The sequence below is a fragment of the Myzus persicae genome, unplaced genomic scaffold, assembly GCF_001856785.1.
Source record: "Myzus persicae strain clone G006 unplaced genomic scaffold, MPER_G0061.0, whole genome shotgun sequence".
NCBI lineage: Eukaryota > Metazoa > Arthropoda > Insecta > Hemiptera > Aphididae > Myzus > Myzus persicae.
Window position 1 is genome coordinate 101,365 of NW_019104152.1, and position 18,095 is coordinate 119,459.

General features: G+C 27.1%; 1 protein-coding gene across 1 annotated transcript in view; it reads right to left on the reverse strand.

The window, feature by feature from the left end:
• Positions 1 to 2,728, reverse strand: part of LOC111039313 — an 89,678-nt gene extending 86,950 nt beyond the window's left edge. The window contains exon 1 of the mRNA XM_022322777.1: positions 2,514 to 2,728. Within this exon, the coding sequence (XP_022178469.1) occupies positions 2,514 to 2,626 (113 nt within the window). The 5' untranslated portion in view covers positions 2,627 to 2,728. The remainder of the gene's footprint in view (positions 1 to 2,513) is intronic.
• Positions 2,729 to 18,095: the final 15,367 nt, after the last annotated feature.

An 18,095-nucleotide genomic window follows, 5' to 3' on the forward strand; every position in this document is an offset into this window, starting at 1 on the left:
TATGCTATAGTAATAGTAATTGTAATATTATAGTAACGTGCACAGTAAAACTTATATTTTTATTAATAGCAACACATATTTCTGGTACCTTATTTATGTTGGACAGTTTATTTTTTTAAATCATTTATTACTCAACTATAGATCTTAAATCCAAATCAACTAAATTATTTAAAATTTAATCATAATATTTTTAGATGTCAACGTTAATCGTGGCTGTTCCCTGTTCGTAACAATAGTTACATAATATCTAGATTGAGTTATTATTATAATCAATATAGTATCATTAATAATTAATAGTTGTTGTAGCTTCATACTATTTAAGTATGATAATATTTAGACTAACAATATCTAAAAATATGAAAAACAAATTAATATGCATTGATTTTAACTTGAATAAATCAAAAAATATATATACATATATATAATTAAATCTGAAATGGCTCGCATTCAGTTAATTTTGATTTTAGAACCACAGTTGTTAATTTAGAGTACTTAACGAAATATGCCTGCCCAGTTATGGTGTAGAAATATATTCAAATACAATTGCTAAATATAAATGTATATACACAATCATTTTAAATTAGTTCAAAAGATTATCTTTCCAACATGCAAATATTGTTCATTTTTTTGTAATAAACTTACTAATTTTCGTTTGAAAGAAAACTAATTTGTAAAAATTAATGGTTTCATTTTCAAATTTCAAAATGCAATTAAACATTTTTCTAACCCCAATTATTTAAATGTATTGTTTACAAAAATAAATACTAGTTGTATATTTAGTGTCAGTTATAGCATTGATTTTATAATATGCAAAATATATAAAAGTATATTATAAAATCAATGAGCATGTCACACCGATTTATCTTCACAATTCTGTAGGTAGTTGACAATATCGTCAACATTTTTAATTTTATATTTTTATAGGACGTATTGACTTACTTGGAGTTTTAAATACCTTTAAAATATTATCTAAGCAATTCCACATGCTGTTTCGGACTATTACAATATTATAGATCTAATATAGATAATAGTTAATGAGTTTTTAAGATATTCGAAATATTTCATAATTTTACACATCCTTAATTAAAAAATGTATAAACAATCAATATTATAATAAATTAGTTTATGTTGTACAAATTATATAGGACATTCTGAGGTGGAACGAGCATGCCAGTAGACATCCAATATAAAATATTGGTGTTATGGCGCTCCTTAAGTTTCTTGTTAATGAATGGGTGTCCACTAAAGAATTTAAATAGTAATGGAAAGATGGAAAGTGTTAATAATCAAAATAAATTACCCAACTGTACACATAATATTTTAAAACCATGTGATAGGTATCGCGATTCACTGTTTACCTAAGATTTAAATATGATAATTCATCAAATTCATCAATTTGTTTGATCAGCAAGCACACACATTTAAAACTAAGTCCTACATAAAATAGGATTTACTGTTAAGGGTAATGAGTTAAAAGATAATATTAGGACACAACGTTTGTTTCATTGGCATCTGTATTTAAGACTATTCAATGTCAATTTAAAAATAAAATAAGTAAATCTTTTATACATTTTAACTTATTCGTTTTTGGACGTATGAATTTTCTAAAATAAAAATTCCGTAAAAGAATTGCAAAAAATACCGTGAATGTTGAATATGAATAACATAAATTATGTTTTTTTACGTCTTTTATACTTTAATTATTTTAATGTGATATTAGAGTTATTCAAATTTAATATAATTGCATAATTCTGTATTTCTATCTCAACAAACGTTATTAGCCAAAATAATTCCTTATTTAATTTATAAAATACTTTTCTGAAAACTTTTCTGAACTAAATACTTCAAATGAATACAATCAAAGTATGAGTAGTATACATTAAAAATATTAAGAGTTCTGAAATTGTTATAGGTACTCAACTTCTTAAAATTGACTTAATATTCTTCGTCAAGTATTTATATATATGGTACTTAATGCCCGGTATCTGTATCTCACTTTGTTGTACATTAAGTCTCAACAACGATTCAAACAAAAACTAAACAATTTTAAACTTAATTTTAAAACCTTGGCGCTACATTTAACATTGTAAAAGTTTTTTCAAAAATCTAAAAATCGTGAATCAATTTGATTTATATTTATAATATTTATAATATTTTTAATATGTTATGTAGTATGTTCAACAGCAAATAATCTTTGCTTATAATCGTTTTTGAATACGGTCATTAATCATTGCTTTCAAATTTAAATAGACAACACGCCTCCAACATGTGTTATTTAATGAAACGGTATACCTAAAGTATTAACCGACTCTACTCTTTCACTATATTCCCCATATACATATTTTAGAACACATTTATGTATCTATTAGTATGGGACTTGTCTATACATTTCAGTATTTTAATGTCCAAAATTGTTCATCCTTAATTTTATTTAAACACTATAAAGTAATAGTTTAAAACATTTGAATAGCTTTTTTTGCTCTCGTCGCCATAATAAACATAAAAACACTTACGTGAATATTGGTTCACCGGAAGTGGATAAAATTGAGGAGGATGACTGTGCTGCTTGTTCGTAGTTTTGATCTTCTGGGTTATTTTCCTTTTGTTCTTTGAACCACATAACCATGAAAAATCCGGAAGAGTCTGTCGACTTTCCCAGATCTTGGTTTCGTGTGTCACAGGGCAAATAAGCTTTCCCGCCAACCGGAACTGCTACTTGGTCGATGGGTACTGGAAAATATAAAAATGTTGGAATTATGAAACAAATGAATATAAATCAAACCTGTATTTATAAAACAATAAAGTACGCTCTGACACGTGCTCATTGCTCAGTACGCTACTCTGTAATTTAACAGGTACGCTGTCAGGAATTTTTAACCACAGGGCAATATGGGGTAGACACGAATTCAGACTATTATTATACATCATCTCCTTCCACGGGTCAAGGTTTAAAAATTATTTTAAAAGAAGTAAACGTTGAATGGAATACATGACGCTGTGCTGGGAAAAGTTTATATTTTTGTATTCTGTTTTATCACGTCAGGTGTTCCGTTTCTTCTCGTGCAGATAAATAATTATAACTTGTGGATTTTACTGAGGCATTAAAAACTCTTGAATTAAAAAATCCAAATAAGTTCTTTTTACTGTGGTCTTGAAAATCAAAGATTTTAACAAATCACAATTCAATTGAAAATAACAAATAGTGAGTTACCTATTAACTGTTTTTATAATTTTCACCTAGATGAATAATAATATACCTAAAGTAGTTTTTTCCACGGGTTGTAATTATTTAAATAGCTCTTTGCTTTCGATATGAATATAGTACGAACACATTGTAGTTGCGTTAGTATCCATTGCTTAGCTACCTATATATTAATATATTTTATATTATTTATCACTCAATAAAGTGCATCTAAGTTATAGACCTAATAATATAAATATAAAATATTATAATTTATAATGCATTATAATGCGTTGTAATATTATAAACCTCATGGCATTTATTTGGTGTACCTAAGTCTTAACGATGAATAATGAATAAAAAATTAAAACTTAATGACCAATTCGTATTTTATACTTGTAATATTAGTATTAGGTATAACTTGTTTGCTTATCTATACATTTAGCACCGTTATTTTTTAAGTTATACCTATAAGATAATTTGTACACACTTTGTGAAGAATACTGTATAATAATATGTCTAAATTAATATCGATCGTAATCCCAAATTTTAATAAACATAAAATTAAAATTAAAAACTACATTTTTCTAATTTAAATTCTGATAGTATTAACCAAACAGAACGTATCGCTTATTTTAATAAAACTAATGCGCTAAATCGATATTATAGACTAACTGCGCTGTGTAGTTTATATCAACAACAACAATCTCTAATATTGTGACGTGATACTTTTTTAATTTTTTTCTTGTACAAATATAGTTAACCACGACAAAATACACATCATTAAATATAAAACATTATACCTATATCATGTTCTAATCTAAATCGCACTGAACATCGTCGTCATTCGTAAGATAAATATTTTTATGGTAAATATTGCAGCTACATTGTGCCATAGTATGTCAAAAATTAAACGACTATACAAATAAACGTAAAAACAAATAATTGGCATTTTTTTTCTGAATAATAAAGATATAAAGATATAAAAATATATATTAAATAGGTAATTAACTATTATCTTGACATTTTAATAAGTTTAAAATTAAAATTCCAAAATTCCAAAGTAACACATTATTACTTACAGGTTACAGATAATACTATGTTATAAATATCGTAGGTATTCACTTTCATGAATTTTCAAGAATATTAATTTTGGTACTTATTACTAGTTATGTGTTATATTATACTCAAAGGAAACACGCATTAATACAACTGAGTTTATATAAACTTCAATGATTCTTAATATTTTAAAAACATGTGATCATATTATTTTTATAATATTACCGGGCTGCTCTAAATAATATTATGTTATCTGTGTGACTTTTCTGGCCGCAGTGTGTTAGCAATCAGCATATAAACGTGTTATACTTTTGAACATTTATGCTTTTTGCAATACCCAGGAATTCATTAAAATTTAAAATATTAAACAAGAGTTTTTAGTTAATAATAGTATTAAATCATTGTACGTAATTAATAACAAATATAATAGGTATTCGAAATAACTTCATCCGCACAGTAATGATATATTGGCAAATTTGATTAACTAATTGGTCGACTTAACATTAAACAGAAATACCTATACAATGTTGGCGGGCAAGGATTTGCGACCGCGGTGGTAATTGCCAGTTTTATGTCATAGACAATTGAAAAAAAACCTATGTACGTATTCGTCCATGAAACTATTAATATAAAGACATCGAATTAGTAATTATCGACAGAGAAATAATTGAAATAAAAATGCATTTAGTTTACGTCTGCAGTCGAAAGTGTTTTAAGGTCAAACGTATAGGTAAATTTATATGGTTATATTTTAGTGACGTGTCAGTGTCAGTCTAATCTGGACATTTTATCACCCATACGAATAAATGGTTTATTTTTAATCGGTGTACATCCGTAAGCGTGGGCACATATCAATCAATATTATGGTCACGATTTCAAACCAATCAAAACGACACAAAAGATGATATCATCAAAAACTTTTGGACAGGTTAAACGGATTTTGAACCTGGATCTCGGATTTATTTACTAGAATAACCGGCCATGTTTTAACTGAAGGTATTATGTAATATTTCAACGAAAAAAAAATGTATAATTAACAAATTAATGTTTTTGTTCATTAATATTTTAATTGAAAAAACAAAATATTTAAAATCATTTAGATTACAACATGGTGTAAATATGTTAATGACTAATGAGTCCAAATCCGTTTTAAAATCCACTCAACCGAAATATTACAGTTTTTCATGCAAAAATGTATGAATCAGTATCCTTAATAGCAGTTGGCAGATATGGGTAGGTTTACCTGCTTATCCAAATCTTTTTAAGTTACTATAAATGCTTTAAAATTGCAAAAAAAAAAACTGATTTACTATTAAATATTATGGTGAATCTATATCGATATCTATTTAACCACAGATAAAAATTTTAATGTTCTAAATATCGCATCTGCTGGTCGTTTACGTTTAAAAACAATGGATATAAGTACCTACATTGAAATAGGTACATTTTTTTTACTTTTGGCTAAAATGTATATCTACCAAAAATACCCTTTCGACTGGAATTTATAGACTTGAGACTTCAGTTATATACTAAATACCAACATACATTTTTTTTTCGTTATTAATTCCAATAAATGAACCAACCTTCGTATTTATTAATCATATAATTTTGTAAATATTTTACAGCATATTATATAACCGGAACTCTACGTGATATATTATTATATTGGTTTTATATCTAGGCATAATAATGTGTGTTTTTTATTGGGAAACTTTTTTTTCAACAACAAAATGGTGGATGGTAAAATAAGATTCCTCTGCATCATGTACAACGTACCTACCTATAGGTAAAAAATTGGTTGCAGTAAGTACATTACACTTTAGAACTTAAACAATTTCTTGAATCTTGATAGTATTAAAAATAAATAGTAAAAATATAGCAAGATGCGTTATATATATTTTATATAAGATCGTTAAAATGTCTACCTATAGTTTATATAAGTACACATTTTAAGGATAGAGTTCAGAACATTAAATTAAAATTTCAACTTGATTAGAAACTGAAAAAACAATGAAACCTTGAATTGGGGTTACGGAATGCATACCTATACTCCATTGATTTCACTGCCGATATACGTTGATATTTATTTTATTTCTAAATTAATTTTGATACATTTAATATTTTTAATTATATTGCAAGACATGATTTCTATAAGTATATTTCCTAACCGTATAAAATAAAATAAAATCATACCTTTTATCGTGATTTGTACTTTAATCAATTCGAAAAAATAATTAACTTTTTATAGGTTATCTTTATGGAAAATGTCCATACATACAATAGGTAATAGTGTGAGTGCATATATTATAATATAAAGGTACGTGTTATATGTAAAATAATGTAATATTATCAGTTATCAATTCAAATGTGGTTTTATTTCTTAGCTCTAGATCTTTTATTATAATTATAATTTATAGCAGTTTTAAATTCAGGAAGCTACAAAATCCTTATTTCTGAAATTTTCGGAAAGCTGGCAGATTCCGTAGCCTATAGGGTACAAGGGACTGATTTAAATCCACGTTGTATCAGGAAACTCACTATAACAAAGTTTTATTGTATCTTATAAAGTTCAGCACTTCCGTGCATATTAGTGCAATTAATGTGTTTTTGGTAGTGAGTGACATAAACTGTCCAATGCCCAATGGTGGTTCATGAACCTAATAATAGTGGGTGTGGCAGATGTAAAAAAAAATATCGTTCTAAAATCTAAAAATTATTATCAATTTAATATATAATCATAATGTTGACAATGCTAATTGTAAGGTAAATATCAATGTAACACATATTGTTCAAATTGGGACATTACAGTGACTTCCCATTTTCGAAAACTAAAAAAACTATAGAACATTTAAAATTATAGGTATAAAAGTAATGTCGAATGTAATTAAATATTAAAATTAAGTAGCTGATATATTATGAATTCATATACATTTGTATTTTACTTTCCTAAACTTCTCTTTTATTGTATAGAGCTAGGGAGGACGCTGAGTGTGAGCTTAATTGCTTCAGCCGGTGAGCCACTGATAATATAATATTTACTGATAAATTAGAGAAAAAAAAAATTGAGATATTTATGAGAAATCCTTTTTGAATAAAATTAATTTAAATTTCTAAAGACTTTTAGTAAGTCTGATATTAAACTCTAAGAAATTTAATTCCTAGGAAAAAGGTTCGACTGTTGAGTAAAAATATTGTATACCAGCGATTGAGTTGATATAATTTCAAAAATGCTATCATTGTGGGGAAAAAAATGAATAAGTTGATTAAAGCTGTACATACTTTAATACAGCATACTATAATATTATACCATCTATGGGTAATCATATCAAAATTATTATTTTTGTCCAAATTCAGAAATTTTATTGGATTTCGCTAATAATTATTATAACCATCAATTATAACCTTTTTAGTCGATACCAACAAAAAATGAAACGTTCACCAGAATCGATTTATTTCTTGAACCCGAAACATATCGGCCATGTTCATATAATTGATTCAGAAATAGTCAATAGCCTACTAAAATATGAAACACTAATATAGGATGTAGGAAATTAACTACCAATTAGTTTTTTTTTTTGGTTACATTTAAGTATTATAAAGTGAACCTTTGTCGGTTAATTTTTTATACATTAATAACTGTAGGTATTTTATTTACAGGTTTTTGTGTTCAAATATTAGTCGGTAACAATGTATAGGTATATTACTATATTAGCATATTAAATTGTATCACAACATGAAATAAAAGGTTCATCGAATCATTATTTTTATTTTTTATTTTTTACTTGTAAAATTACATTTAATTTTGTTTGAAGGCTTGAAGTTTATATTAGTCAAAGTTATTATTATTATATTCATGTGAATTTCCAACATTTAACAATTTAGTTAGTGAATGTTTACGGGCATCGGCAACTGTCAGCATTTACTATAATTGCCCCCTCCCCCAGCCACTTTTATTTCAACTTTTTTTTTTTTTGCTTGTAATTCTAGGTATTTCTTTTATAAAATGATCTCCATTTTCCAAACAAAAAACATCATGTTTATAAGGACGGTTACAATCAAATAAATAATTTCATTTTAATGATCTATACTACATGATATTTTTAAAATATGTTTGTGTCTACCAGTTACGTTAGCTTTAGAAATAATACGCTTTACAAAACCAACTGCTGCAAAATCATCTAAACAGCAGTGTTTATAAAATGAATAAAGTGCTATTATAGATATTTGAGTATTTCATACACTACCTGTGCTTTTATTTTCGATTGAGAGTAAATTCAAACAAACCCTATTTATCATGATGTGCAAATTAAAGACTGGATGGAATATATAATTTTAGCGTCAGTTGAAAACCAAATATTGGTTAAGTTAACTTTATATGAACTTTCAGACGAATTTGATTCCTACAGTAGATTAAAAGTTCAATTTTTAATATTTAACGGTACCTACTCTATTAGTATATAATATTATATTATTTTCTGTGGTAAGTTCAAAACTCAAAAATAGAAGGGGATTTATTTAGTGGACGATATTATTTGTTTCGGGGTAAAAGTTTAAATTGAGTAGGTACTACTAATAACGTGCGTATTCATTTAATTTTTCATTTCATTTCTCGATAAAATAGAATACCTATATACCTGTGGTAAATTTTTGTTTTGTTGTTTAATTGTTTTTTAAGGATCTGCAGATTAAGTACATTTTTAGCTGGGAGGTACAGTAATTTTTATTATTAGATACCTACGTTTTATTATTTTATAATTCATTATAGTTTTCAAACCCATTTATAGGGAAAAATATATGATTGTGGATTAAAAATTGCAGCGTTGCCTGACAATAAAGATTTAATATCTGATATCACACGACTGTAAGTACCTCACTATACCGTTTGTGTTGAGCTGACCACGTTTGCGTCGTTTATTTTTACTGTCATGTGCTGTAAACAATATTTTGCGATTATAATATTATGTTCTTCGCTATTGCCAACAAATTCTAAAACGCTTCTGTAGTGCTGTGTTTCATAATCGTTACCTAGTGAATATTATCATATTTTGTTGACGATAACTGGATATACGACATATTGGCGGTGCAACAAGAATTGTTGTGTAACCCTATAATTATCCGTATAAATAGACATCGTTTTATCTTTAACCACGTAGGATATTCATTAATATAATTTTTTTTTTACGATACGTTTCAACGCCTGTGTATGTATACTTATATATAAAATGATTAGTAGTAACTATGTTATTAAAACCCGCTGATACATATATTTTTTTTATTATAATATATATATAATACATATTGGATACATGTATAATAACGATAATCATAATAATATAGATTGTTATACAACTAATAATATGATGATGAACTAAAATAAGGGGTATGGTGTTGTTATTTTATGAGTTATGACGGTCGCGGTGGCGGGAACTGCGACGTCATTTAATGGATCCCGAGTAATATTGTTTTTTTTCTGATGGGTTAGGTGTCGGGGCAAAGAACCAGAGGCTATTTTATTATACTCACTCATTACCATAACATTCAATGTCTACTTGGAACACTTGCACGTGAAATTCCTTCTCGTTTTTATTTTATTTATTCTCTTAAAAAAACATTCACCTAGTTTAAGAATAAGAAAACACGAGAAATCCTCATATTTTATAAAATTCCATATTATTCTACATTAGTGGTACAACACACAGCATACACATTTCGAATATACGCGTTTAGATTCTAAACGACCTCAAATATCCTGCTCATAATTGTAATTTAAAATGTTATTCTTTCTTTATTACATTTTGAACAGAGCTATATAATGCTAGACGAGTATATTGGTTTTACTACGATTTTTCAGGTTTTCGCTGTTATTTTCTGTAAACAATATTTTTGATAAAAAAGAGTACTTAAAAAGTTTCAAGATCCTTGTAACAGTTCAATGTAAATTGAGTTTAGTTTTGATTATTTTCTTAGTCGTTTTCTAAGCGTAAAGAAAACTATAGATTGGTGTTGAAGAAAAAGTGGTTTTAATTAAGCTCAAAATTACTAGGATTAATCTTTGCTTTAAAATTGATAATATCACAACACGAATAGAACACATCCATTTCAGTGGACCAAATCACATCCACCCAACTCCAATATCAGTCATTAATCCGATATAAAAGTAAAAAATGTTGTATACTTAAAATAGTTATAAGCTTATGGCTTAGGTACTCTTAAATCAAGCCAAAGTCAAGTACGATATATATATACTATTTGGTAAGGTAGAAAAATGTATACAAAAAATACAATGATGAATAAAACACATTTGATTTATAATTTTGCAAGTTTTGATAAATTATTTGAAAAATCTAGGATAATTTTGGTATCTGTGTAGTCAAGTTGGCAGGTATAAAGTTTTTTCCTAAATTATGAAAAATAGAGGTATTACAATTATTATAAGTTGGTATATTAATAACGTGCTACCTATAACTTTTTAGTTTTTATACATTTTGAAAATCTTCAAAACTTGTGTAAAGCAGTTGAAGTTTGGAGAAACGTATAAGTTCGAGGTAAAACAAGATTTATCAGAGTTTTTATTAGAAGTATCCCACAAATAATAATAAAATCATAATTTATTACGAATTGTTATAGTCCATGCCTATATATTTCTCTGCTGCTCACACAACATAGTAAGCTGACTTTCTCAATAATTCTCAACCGGAAGAGGGCGTGATATATATAATTTATAATATACGTATAAAGTAAATTCTTATCGTGTAGAATGTCGATATCTCGAATTGTTCGTAAGCTCGAGCTCAATTGAAATCAACTTGAAATAATTACCATTACAATGAAACTCAATATCTTAAACTTCTTCTGTTCCCCCCGAATTTCGACTTAACGAGTTAGTTTATCGTATGTAGGTAAATACCTACATTTACAAATTGGTATCTCAATAATTGTATTTGGAACGCGATACAATAATTAAAAATATCCTGCTGTCATTTAAATCAAGTACGTTTACTACCGAGGAAAATGTATTGTTTAAACAAAACTGTTCATCAATCATCGATCTTCTTAGGTACAGTCTGCAATACGAAAAGTATAGCAAAATAGCAAGTCACCGCGGTCTTAAAAATCGAATTGTGGACTAAAACTATTTGTACTGAATTAAGTTATGAACCTTTGTCTACTAAACCATAGAATAAAGTCACTTTCACAAGCAACAATTTTATTGTTGGATCTATGTATTTTAATTTACACTTAAGCCTAGTTTGCACAGGACGAGCACTCGGCCGATAGAGTGAACTATTGGCTCGACCAATCTAAACCAAAGCTGCTAACCAGAGTGCTCGGAGGTTAGGTTAGTGAAATGAGCGAGAGAGTGCATAGAAGCTTTTTCTATTCTCATGGCCGAGCGGTTACCCCCACTAAGATGTAGGTCAGGTATATAACTTAACCTATAACCTTTTATACTCAGCACATCTAAACCGTATGGTATCTTTTGGTATCTTGGTGATCATTTTGCACCTCTGAGAAATTTATGTTCATAGATAGGCATTTTTAGAATACAGAAAACACAATATGCTGTAGTATTTACAGGTGAATAAATATTTTGACGACGAGTCACGAGTCAATAACAATAATGCAAGAATGCTCAAATTATGCTCAATATTGATTCTGAGAAAATAAACATTGGATATAACTGTCGAGTACTCGACCATGTACAGTGGGTCCTAGGAATGGGAAGGGAGGTGAGGGTAGCCACTCGGTACAGTGAATAGAATGCATGTAGATACTAATCCGAGTAAACTAGGCATTACTTGGTCAATATTGATGATCGACCGAGCAAAACGAGCTATGTGGTCGAATGAGTCCCGTGTAAACTATACAGCCACAGACAATTCAAATTTCATGTAATTTGTTTTTAAAAAAATGTATCTTTTATTTAATAGACAACTTTTCTGGATAACATTATGTTTATTGTATGAAACTAAGGTACACCCTAAACATACAGTGCAGAATTTGCTTGATACCATTGTACCTACAAAGATACTTAAGCATAACTATAACTAACCTCAAACCTAACCTCTTAAGGAAAGTACTAGCTCATAAGGGAAATACTAGCTCATAAGGAAAGTACGAGCTCATAAGTTACAAAATCATAAGCATAAGGCATAATTGATAACGCCACAACACATTTTAAACTAAAATAAAAAATATTTGATGTTGATATGATATGAATTCATAATATTGTAGCAGTGTTATTACTTATTTGTTATTAATTATTATAATAAATTAATTTGTATAGTAACTACCGAATAGAAAATATGCAAATACTGAATACCTTCTACTAGCTATCTGCAATTAGAAGTACAATCACTGATAACTGATAAAGTTATAACCAATAACGATGTAATTCTTGAACAACTAACATTGAAGATTAATATTCATCAATTATCAGTATTTACTATGTAACGTAATCATTAATTACTATAAGTAACAATTAAGCAGTAAAAATATGAAAAAACCTGCAAAACCCAGACTTAACTAATCATCAATCAACAATAATCAGTAATTATCTACATCATGAAAGGAATAAAAAAAAATATTTAAACTTTTCATAATATCAGTGAAATATTTAATATACTGAGATTTTTAATTGATATCAAGTGAAAAATTTCAAATTCAAAATCCTAAAATAATATAGGCATCAAACTTGACACACAAAAATGTATTAACTTTTATTAATTTTCCATCAATTCGATTAGGTATAATTTTGTGTTGTATAGCAGTGTCATAAAAAATATGGTAGAGAAATATGATACTAAATATTATCATAAAACTGAAAAATTGTAATACAATTCAAATAATGTTTGTTTATTTTGAAAAATAGTGGGCTTTTATTCCCAATAGACATTTTTAATTTTAAATATAAGCAGACAAACAGACATGAAACATTTCGTTTACATATAATATTCTTTCTTTTAGGCTGTTAAAATACAAATATAATTTTCGACACTTACAAACAAATCTTACTTAAAAAGTTAAAACAATTTTTAACTTTTAAAAATAGTAAAACCCTTGTACAATACGTTTTGTACATTTTTGTTTGGTCAAATAATGAAAGATTTTATTGAGTTTCAAAACTTTGTTGTAGAAGTACACCAGTGTTTCTCATCATTATATTTTTACCAATTACTGATTATTCTAAAATAACTAAAATTAATTTGTTTGATTTCGTGGTTTTTGAGATGCATATTACAAAATATTTAAACCATTGATCAAAATCCAAAGTTACAAATTGATAATTAAAATAGTTAATGACAATTGTTATGATTAATTTAAGGTGAATGGGCTCTGCTTTAAGTCATTTCGAAGCTGATCTTATTCAGGTTTTTAAATTAATACATATACTTTTATCGAATTATTCACATTTGCCAAGAAGCCTACACAATGAAAATGTTCTCTACATTTAAATGAATACGTAGTAAAGTATATGATTTAAAGAAACCACAATAAATATATATGGCATAAATTGTACAAATGAGCCATTTTTAGTATTGTTATAAGCTTTAGTAATGAACAAAGTAAAATAAATCCGAATATTCTCTACACCGATGTAATACATTATGTTAAAAATACCTTTTTACATATTTGTTGAAGGTACCAAGATGGTTATTATGATATGATGTGTTGCTTAAATTTAAAAAGATAGGCAAAAAGGGTAATATAATATATATTAGGCCCGGATTTCAATGCAAAGTGCATATTTTTTTGGTTGACCTTAGACAATGCTTTCCAAGTACATAATTCGTTTCATGAAACCAGTGCTTCCAAGCTAAAAATTTAATTTTTTGCATTTTGTTTGCATATTTTGACGTTTTTGTCATTTTTAGAGCATTTTTAGAATTATTGTATCATTTTGTTGGTTTTAATGCATAGTTTTTCAGTATACTATACATATTTAGTCTATTCAAAATATTATCCAAAAATAAATTGTTTTCTTGATATTTAAGTTGTTTTCGTTTTATAGGTTTATCGGGTTTTTCCATACACACAGTCAATCTTTATTTTTCGATTCAATTTTAATCTTATATTTATTTATTGCCATGCAACGCTCAAAATTTAATTAGTAAAATGGGTTATTTAGAATTTTAATTTTACATAAATATTGATGTATATTTAGGTATGTTCAGAATGAATAATATTGCCCCAAAAGTCCAAAAAACTTGCGTATCAATATCATCGCAGCATTAAGTCAATTTTTCAAATTTCAGTTTTTTTTTAACAAAATAATAATTATATCTTAACCATAAATTCCTAATTAAAATACCAAAGTGTTTAAAAAAAAATATATGGCATTTTTAATTTAATTTTTGTGATGAATTGGATTTTTCAATGGCATTTATGGCTATTTTTTAGACCATATTTGTACGGTTATAAGGGCATTTAAATCCGAGCTTAAATAATATATAAATATCCAAAGATTAAACATCACAATTAGCTAGAACAGTATATTTTAAATGGGTACGTGCAGATTTAAAATAGGTATATTATTTCTAAGCAAACAGAACTTATCAGTCAATTTTTATCGTCTATGAGCACGCATTTATTACAAGTTATTAAATATTAAAAAATACCTAAATATTTTAAATAATAAGTATATGAACTTACTGTTTAGGTACCTACAACTTATTTAGTATTTAGATTTTAGTTTATACCTTACACATAATAAATCATAAAAGTCAATAATAGTAGGTAGGTACAAGATATAATACAGGACAAGATATTAAAAATATTATATATTTTTCGACTTGTAAAAATGTGGCAAATACCTACCAAATTAATATCCTAATCAAGACATAATATCATTAATTATAATTCGATATTATTTGAAGAGGTAATTAAATTGTTTATGAGAGTTACATAAATTTACATTTAAATATACAATAATGTGCAGTGTTAAACAAAAGTTTCCTTTTTTAATTTGTCTTTGAATACAATTGTTCTATAAGAAAAAAAACAGCGTTCATAAATACAATTATGTGGCAATCATGAAAACTTTCAAAATAAAATTATCTTTGTTAGGTCAACTTAAAAATAGTGAAAAACAAAAAATAAAGGAGATGAAGTTTTGGCATATTTTTTTATAATTCTATATCATAATATTTTACAAGTTTTATTTTAGAATGTTCAGTGTTTGATCATATTTAAAGCTTATTATAACAACAAAAATTTAATAGCACATCAACAATAACAATTTGGTGGACATTTATGATTTAATCTTTTTCATTCAAGGTTCGCACATTTTTTTAGCTTTTCAAACAGTTCCGTCGCCGTGTTTATACGTACAGTTATGTAATAATTCGTACTTTGTATAATTCTACATTACCTACTATGACCTATACCGTGGCGGTGATGATGCAGAAAAACTTTTCATATTAAAACATATAAAATTCATCGTTTGCATTACACCATAACGGTACTTTAACACTACAACAAATAAATAAAAAACATTTTTTTGTTCCACGTAATACTATACGTTTGTGAAATAAAGAAATTTGTTTTGTTCGCCAGCTCGCCCGACTATATTCATTAAATGTACGCAATTACGCAAATATATAATTACGTATAAAATTTAAATTTATGGTTACAAGATTTTTTAAATATAATTAGTAGGTATATTAAAATAATTATAAAAAGCGGACATCCTTTGCATGTTGGGTACCTAGGTAGCAGGTAGGTTACCTAGGTCACTGTTATTAGTGCGCCATAGGCGTGGGTCCCTATTATCATGTTAAATATATAAAAAAAAATGGCTGTGATTATGTACAAGCCTAGGTTGACTTTAATGCTTATTTCATTTTTAGAACCTTTCAAGACGTGTAAAAACATATATTTAGAGTGAATAAAGATTTTTGTGACTTACATAATATAATATTATAAAGTATGAACACTAAACATTTAAAATTAAAATATCTAGTGTTATCTAAATCTAAACATTTTAAATGTTATCAAAGTAAAAATAAATATTATCGCACAAAGTTGTGCGAGAAAACAAAACACATTATGGTATTAGCATTATGCATTATCTCAAAACTAAGCTTCGTCCCTCCTCGCATTATCTAATAGTACTTAAGTGTTTATATTTACTCTAAATTAAAGTATAATATCTAATAGCACTTAGATGACCCAAGTTAGACAGTAATATATGATAAATATATTTATATGTATATCGATGTATATATACTACCTATACTACCTATACTACCTACCTACAATTTTTAATTTTTTTAGCAACAAAATGATTTTAAAATGTTCCTGATTTTGACGATTTTTGTCAACATTTGAGTTCAAAGTCTTATAAAGAAAAATTGTGCCTATATTGTGTCTGTAAAATGTTTAAATTGATATGATAACAACTTTTGAGGAACCATGTAAATGAGAATAGTTGTTGTTATTTCACTTGTGATTATCCAAAGTCTTGAAAATTTGAACATCAAACAACGTTCATAACAAATTAATTTGAATTTCCATGAAACTTTTTTTGTTAGCAGTAGAAAATCGTGTATTCAATTTTAATATATTATGTACAGAAAGAAAAGATAACCGGTAGTCGAAATACGTAGATGACAACTGTTAATAATTTAAATGGATAGATCTAATTACATGCATGCTAACGAAAGATTATCCATGTCACTTGTATCGAAATAATATATCTTCCCGTTAATCCTTCTTGATCTCAATTTCTACTAGTCTTAGATAGTCGGATAGGTTGCATAGGTACTAAATCATAAATGCATGACAATGTCCTTTACATCTTTAGTCCATTAGATTGTTTTTTATTTTTTTTTTCATATGAGCTGGATTTTTTTTATATTATTATGATAAACCAAAAGTTGATATTATTATTCAGAGAATATCGAAACATGATGTTTCTCTAGATATCGACTAATGCAAGATTTGTACTAGAATTTTAGAATTTTAGTGGAGATAATTTTTAAATATAGGTACCGAGGTTATATAATTTAATATTATACTATACACGTCTATACTCTATTAAAAGTACTATTCATTTCATTATAGTGCATTAGCGCATTACAAAATTATAACCTTAAATTATTAAAAATCTCAATACCCAGACACAAAGTGGATATCTTCAACCTTGCCTATATATTACAAAAGTTAATAATATATCATGAACTCCTATTCTATCCTTTAATGTGTCTTTGCTGTGTTTGGTTCTGCTGATCAGCTTTAAAACTTTAGTGACTGTCCAAAGCCACGGATTCTCATCTATATATAGTTGTTGTCGGTATACATCAAAGAAAATCGAGCAGCAATATCAATGATGCTACGGGATGATGGAACCGATATACATTTGTATATAATTAATTAATATAATATATTGTGCTATAAGTTATAAGGTTATAACTTTTAACTAAATACTTTTAAGTTTTATTTCTATCATAGACGTCAAAATGTAAATATTTAATTTTAATAATATAATATTAGATATGTGATATACCGCCTGTGCCTGCATAAATTAGTTAGGTACATTATATGTTAAAATGTATTGTTAATAGTAGGTACCTATGTAATAGTAATATAACCGGTAATATAAAATATGTTATGTACAGCACCATACTTAGGGAAATTGCCGCGAGCGGTACTTGGTAGGGAGCGGCAAAATTTATAAAATTTGTAAATGCATATTTTGCGTTTAATTTAATATTAACATGGCGTATTAATCCATCTATACATACGCCGCTCTGTACTCACACTTAATAACCCAGTTCTTCCCAGGTATGTAGTTGCAACTTGTAGAAAATAATGCCTATACTCAATTTGTAAGTACCTATCTACTATTATTGCA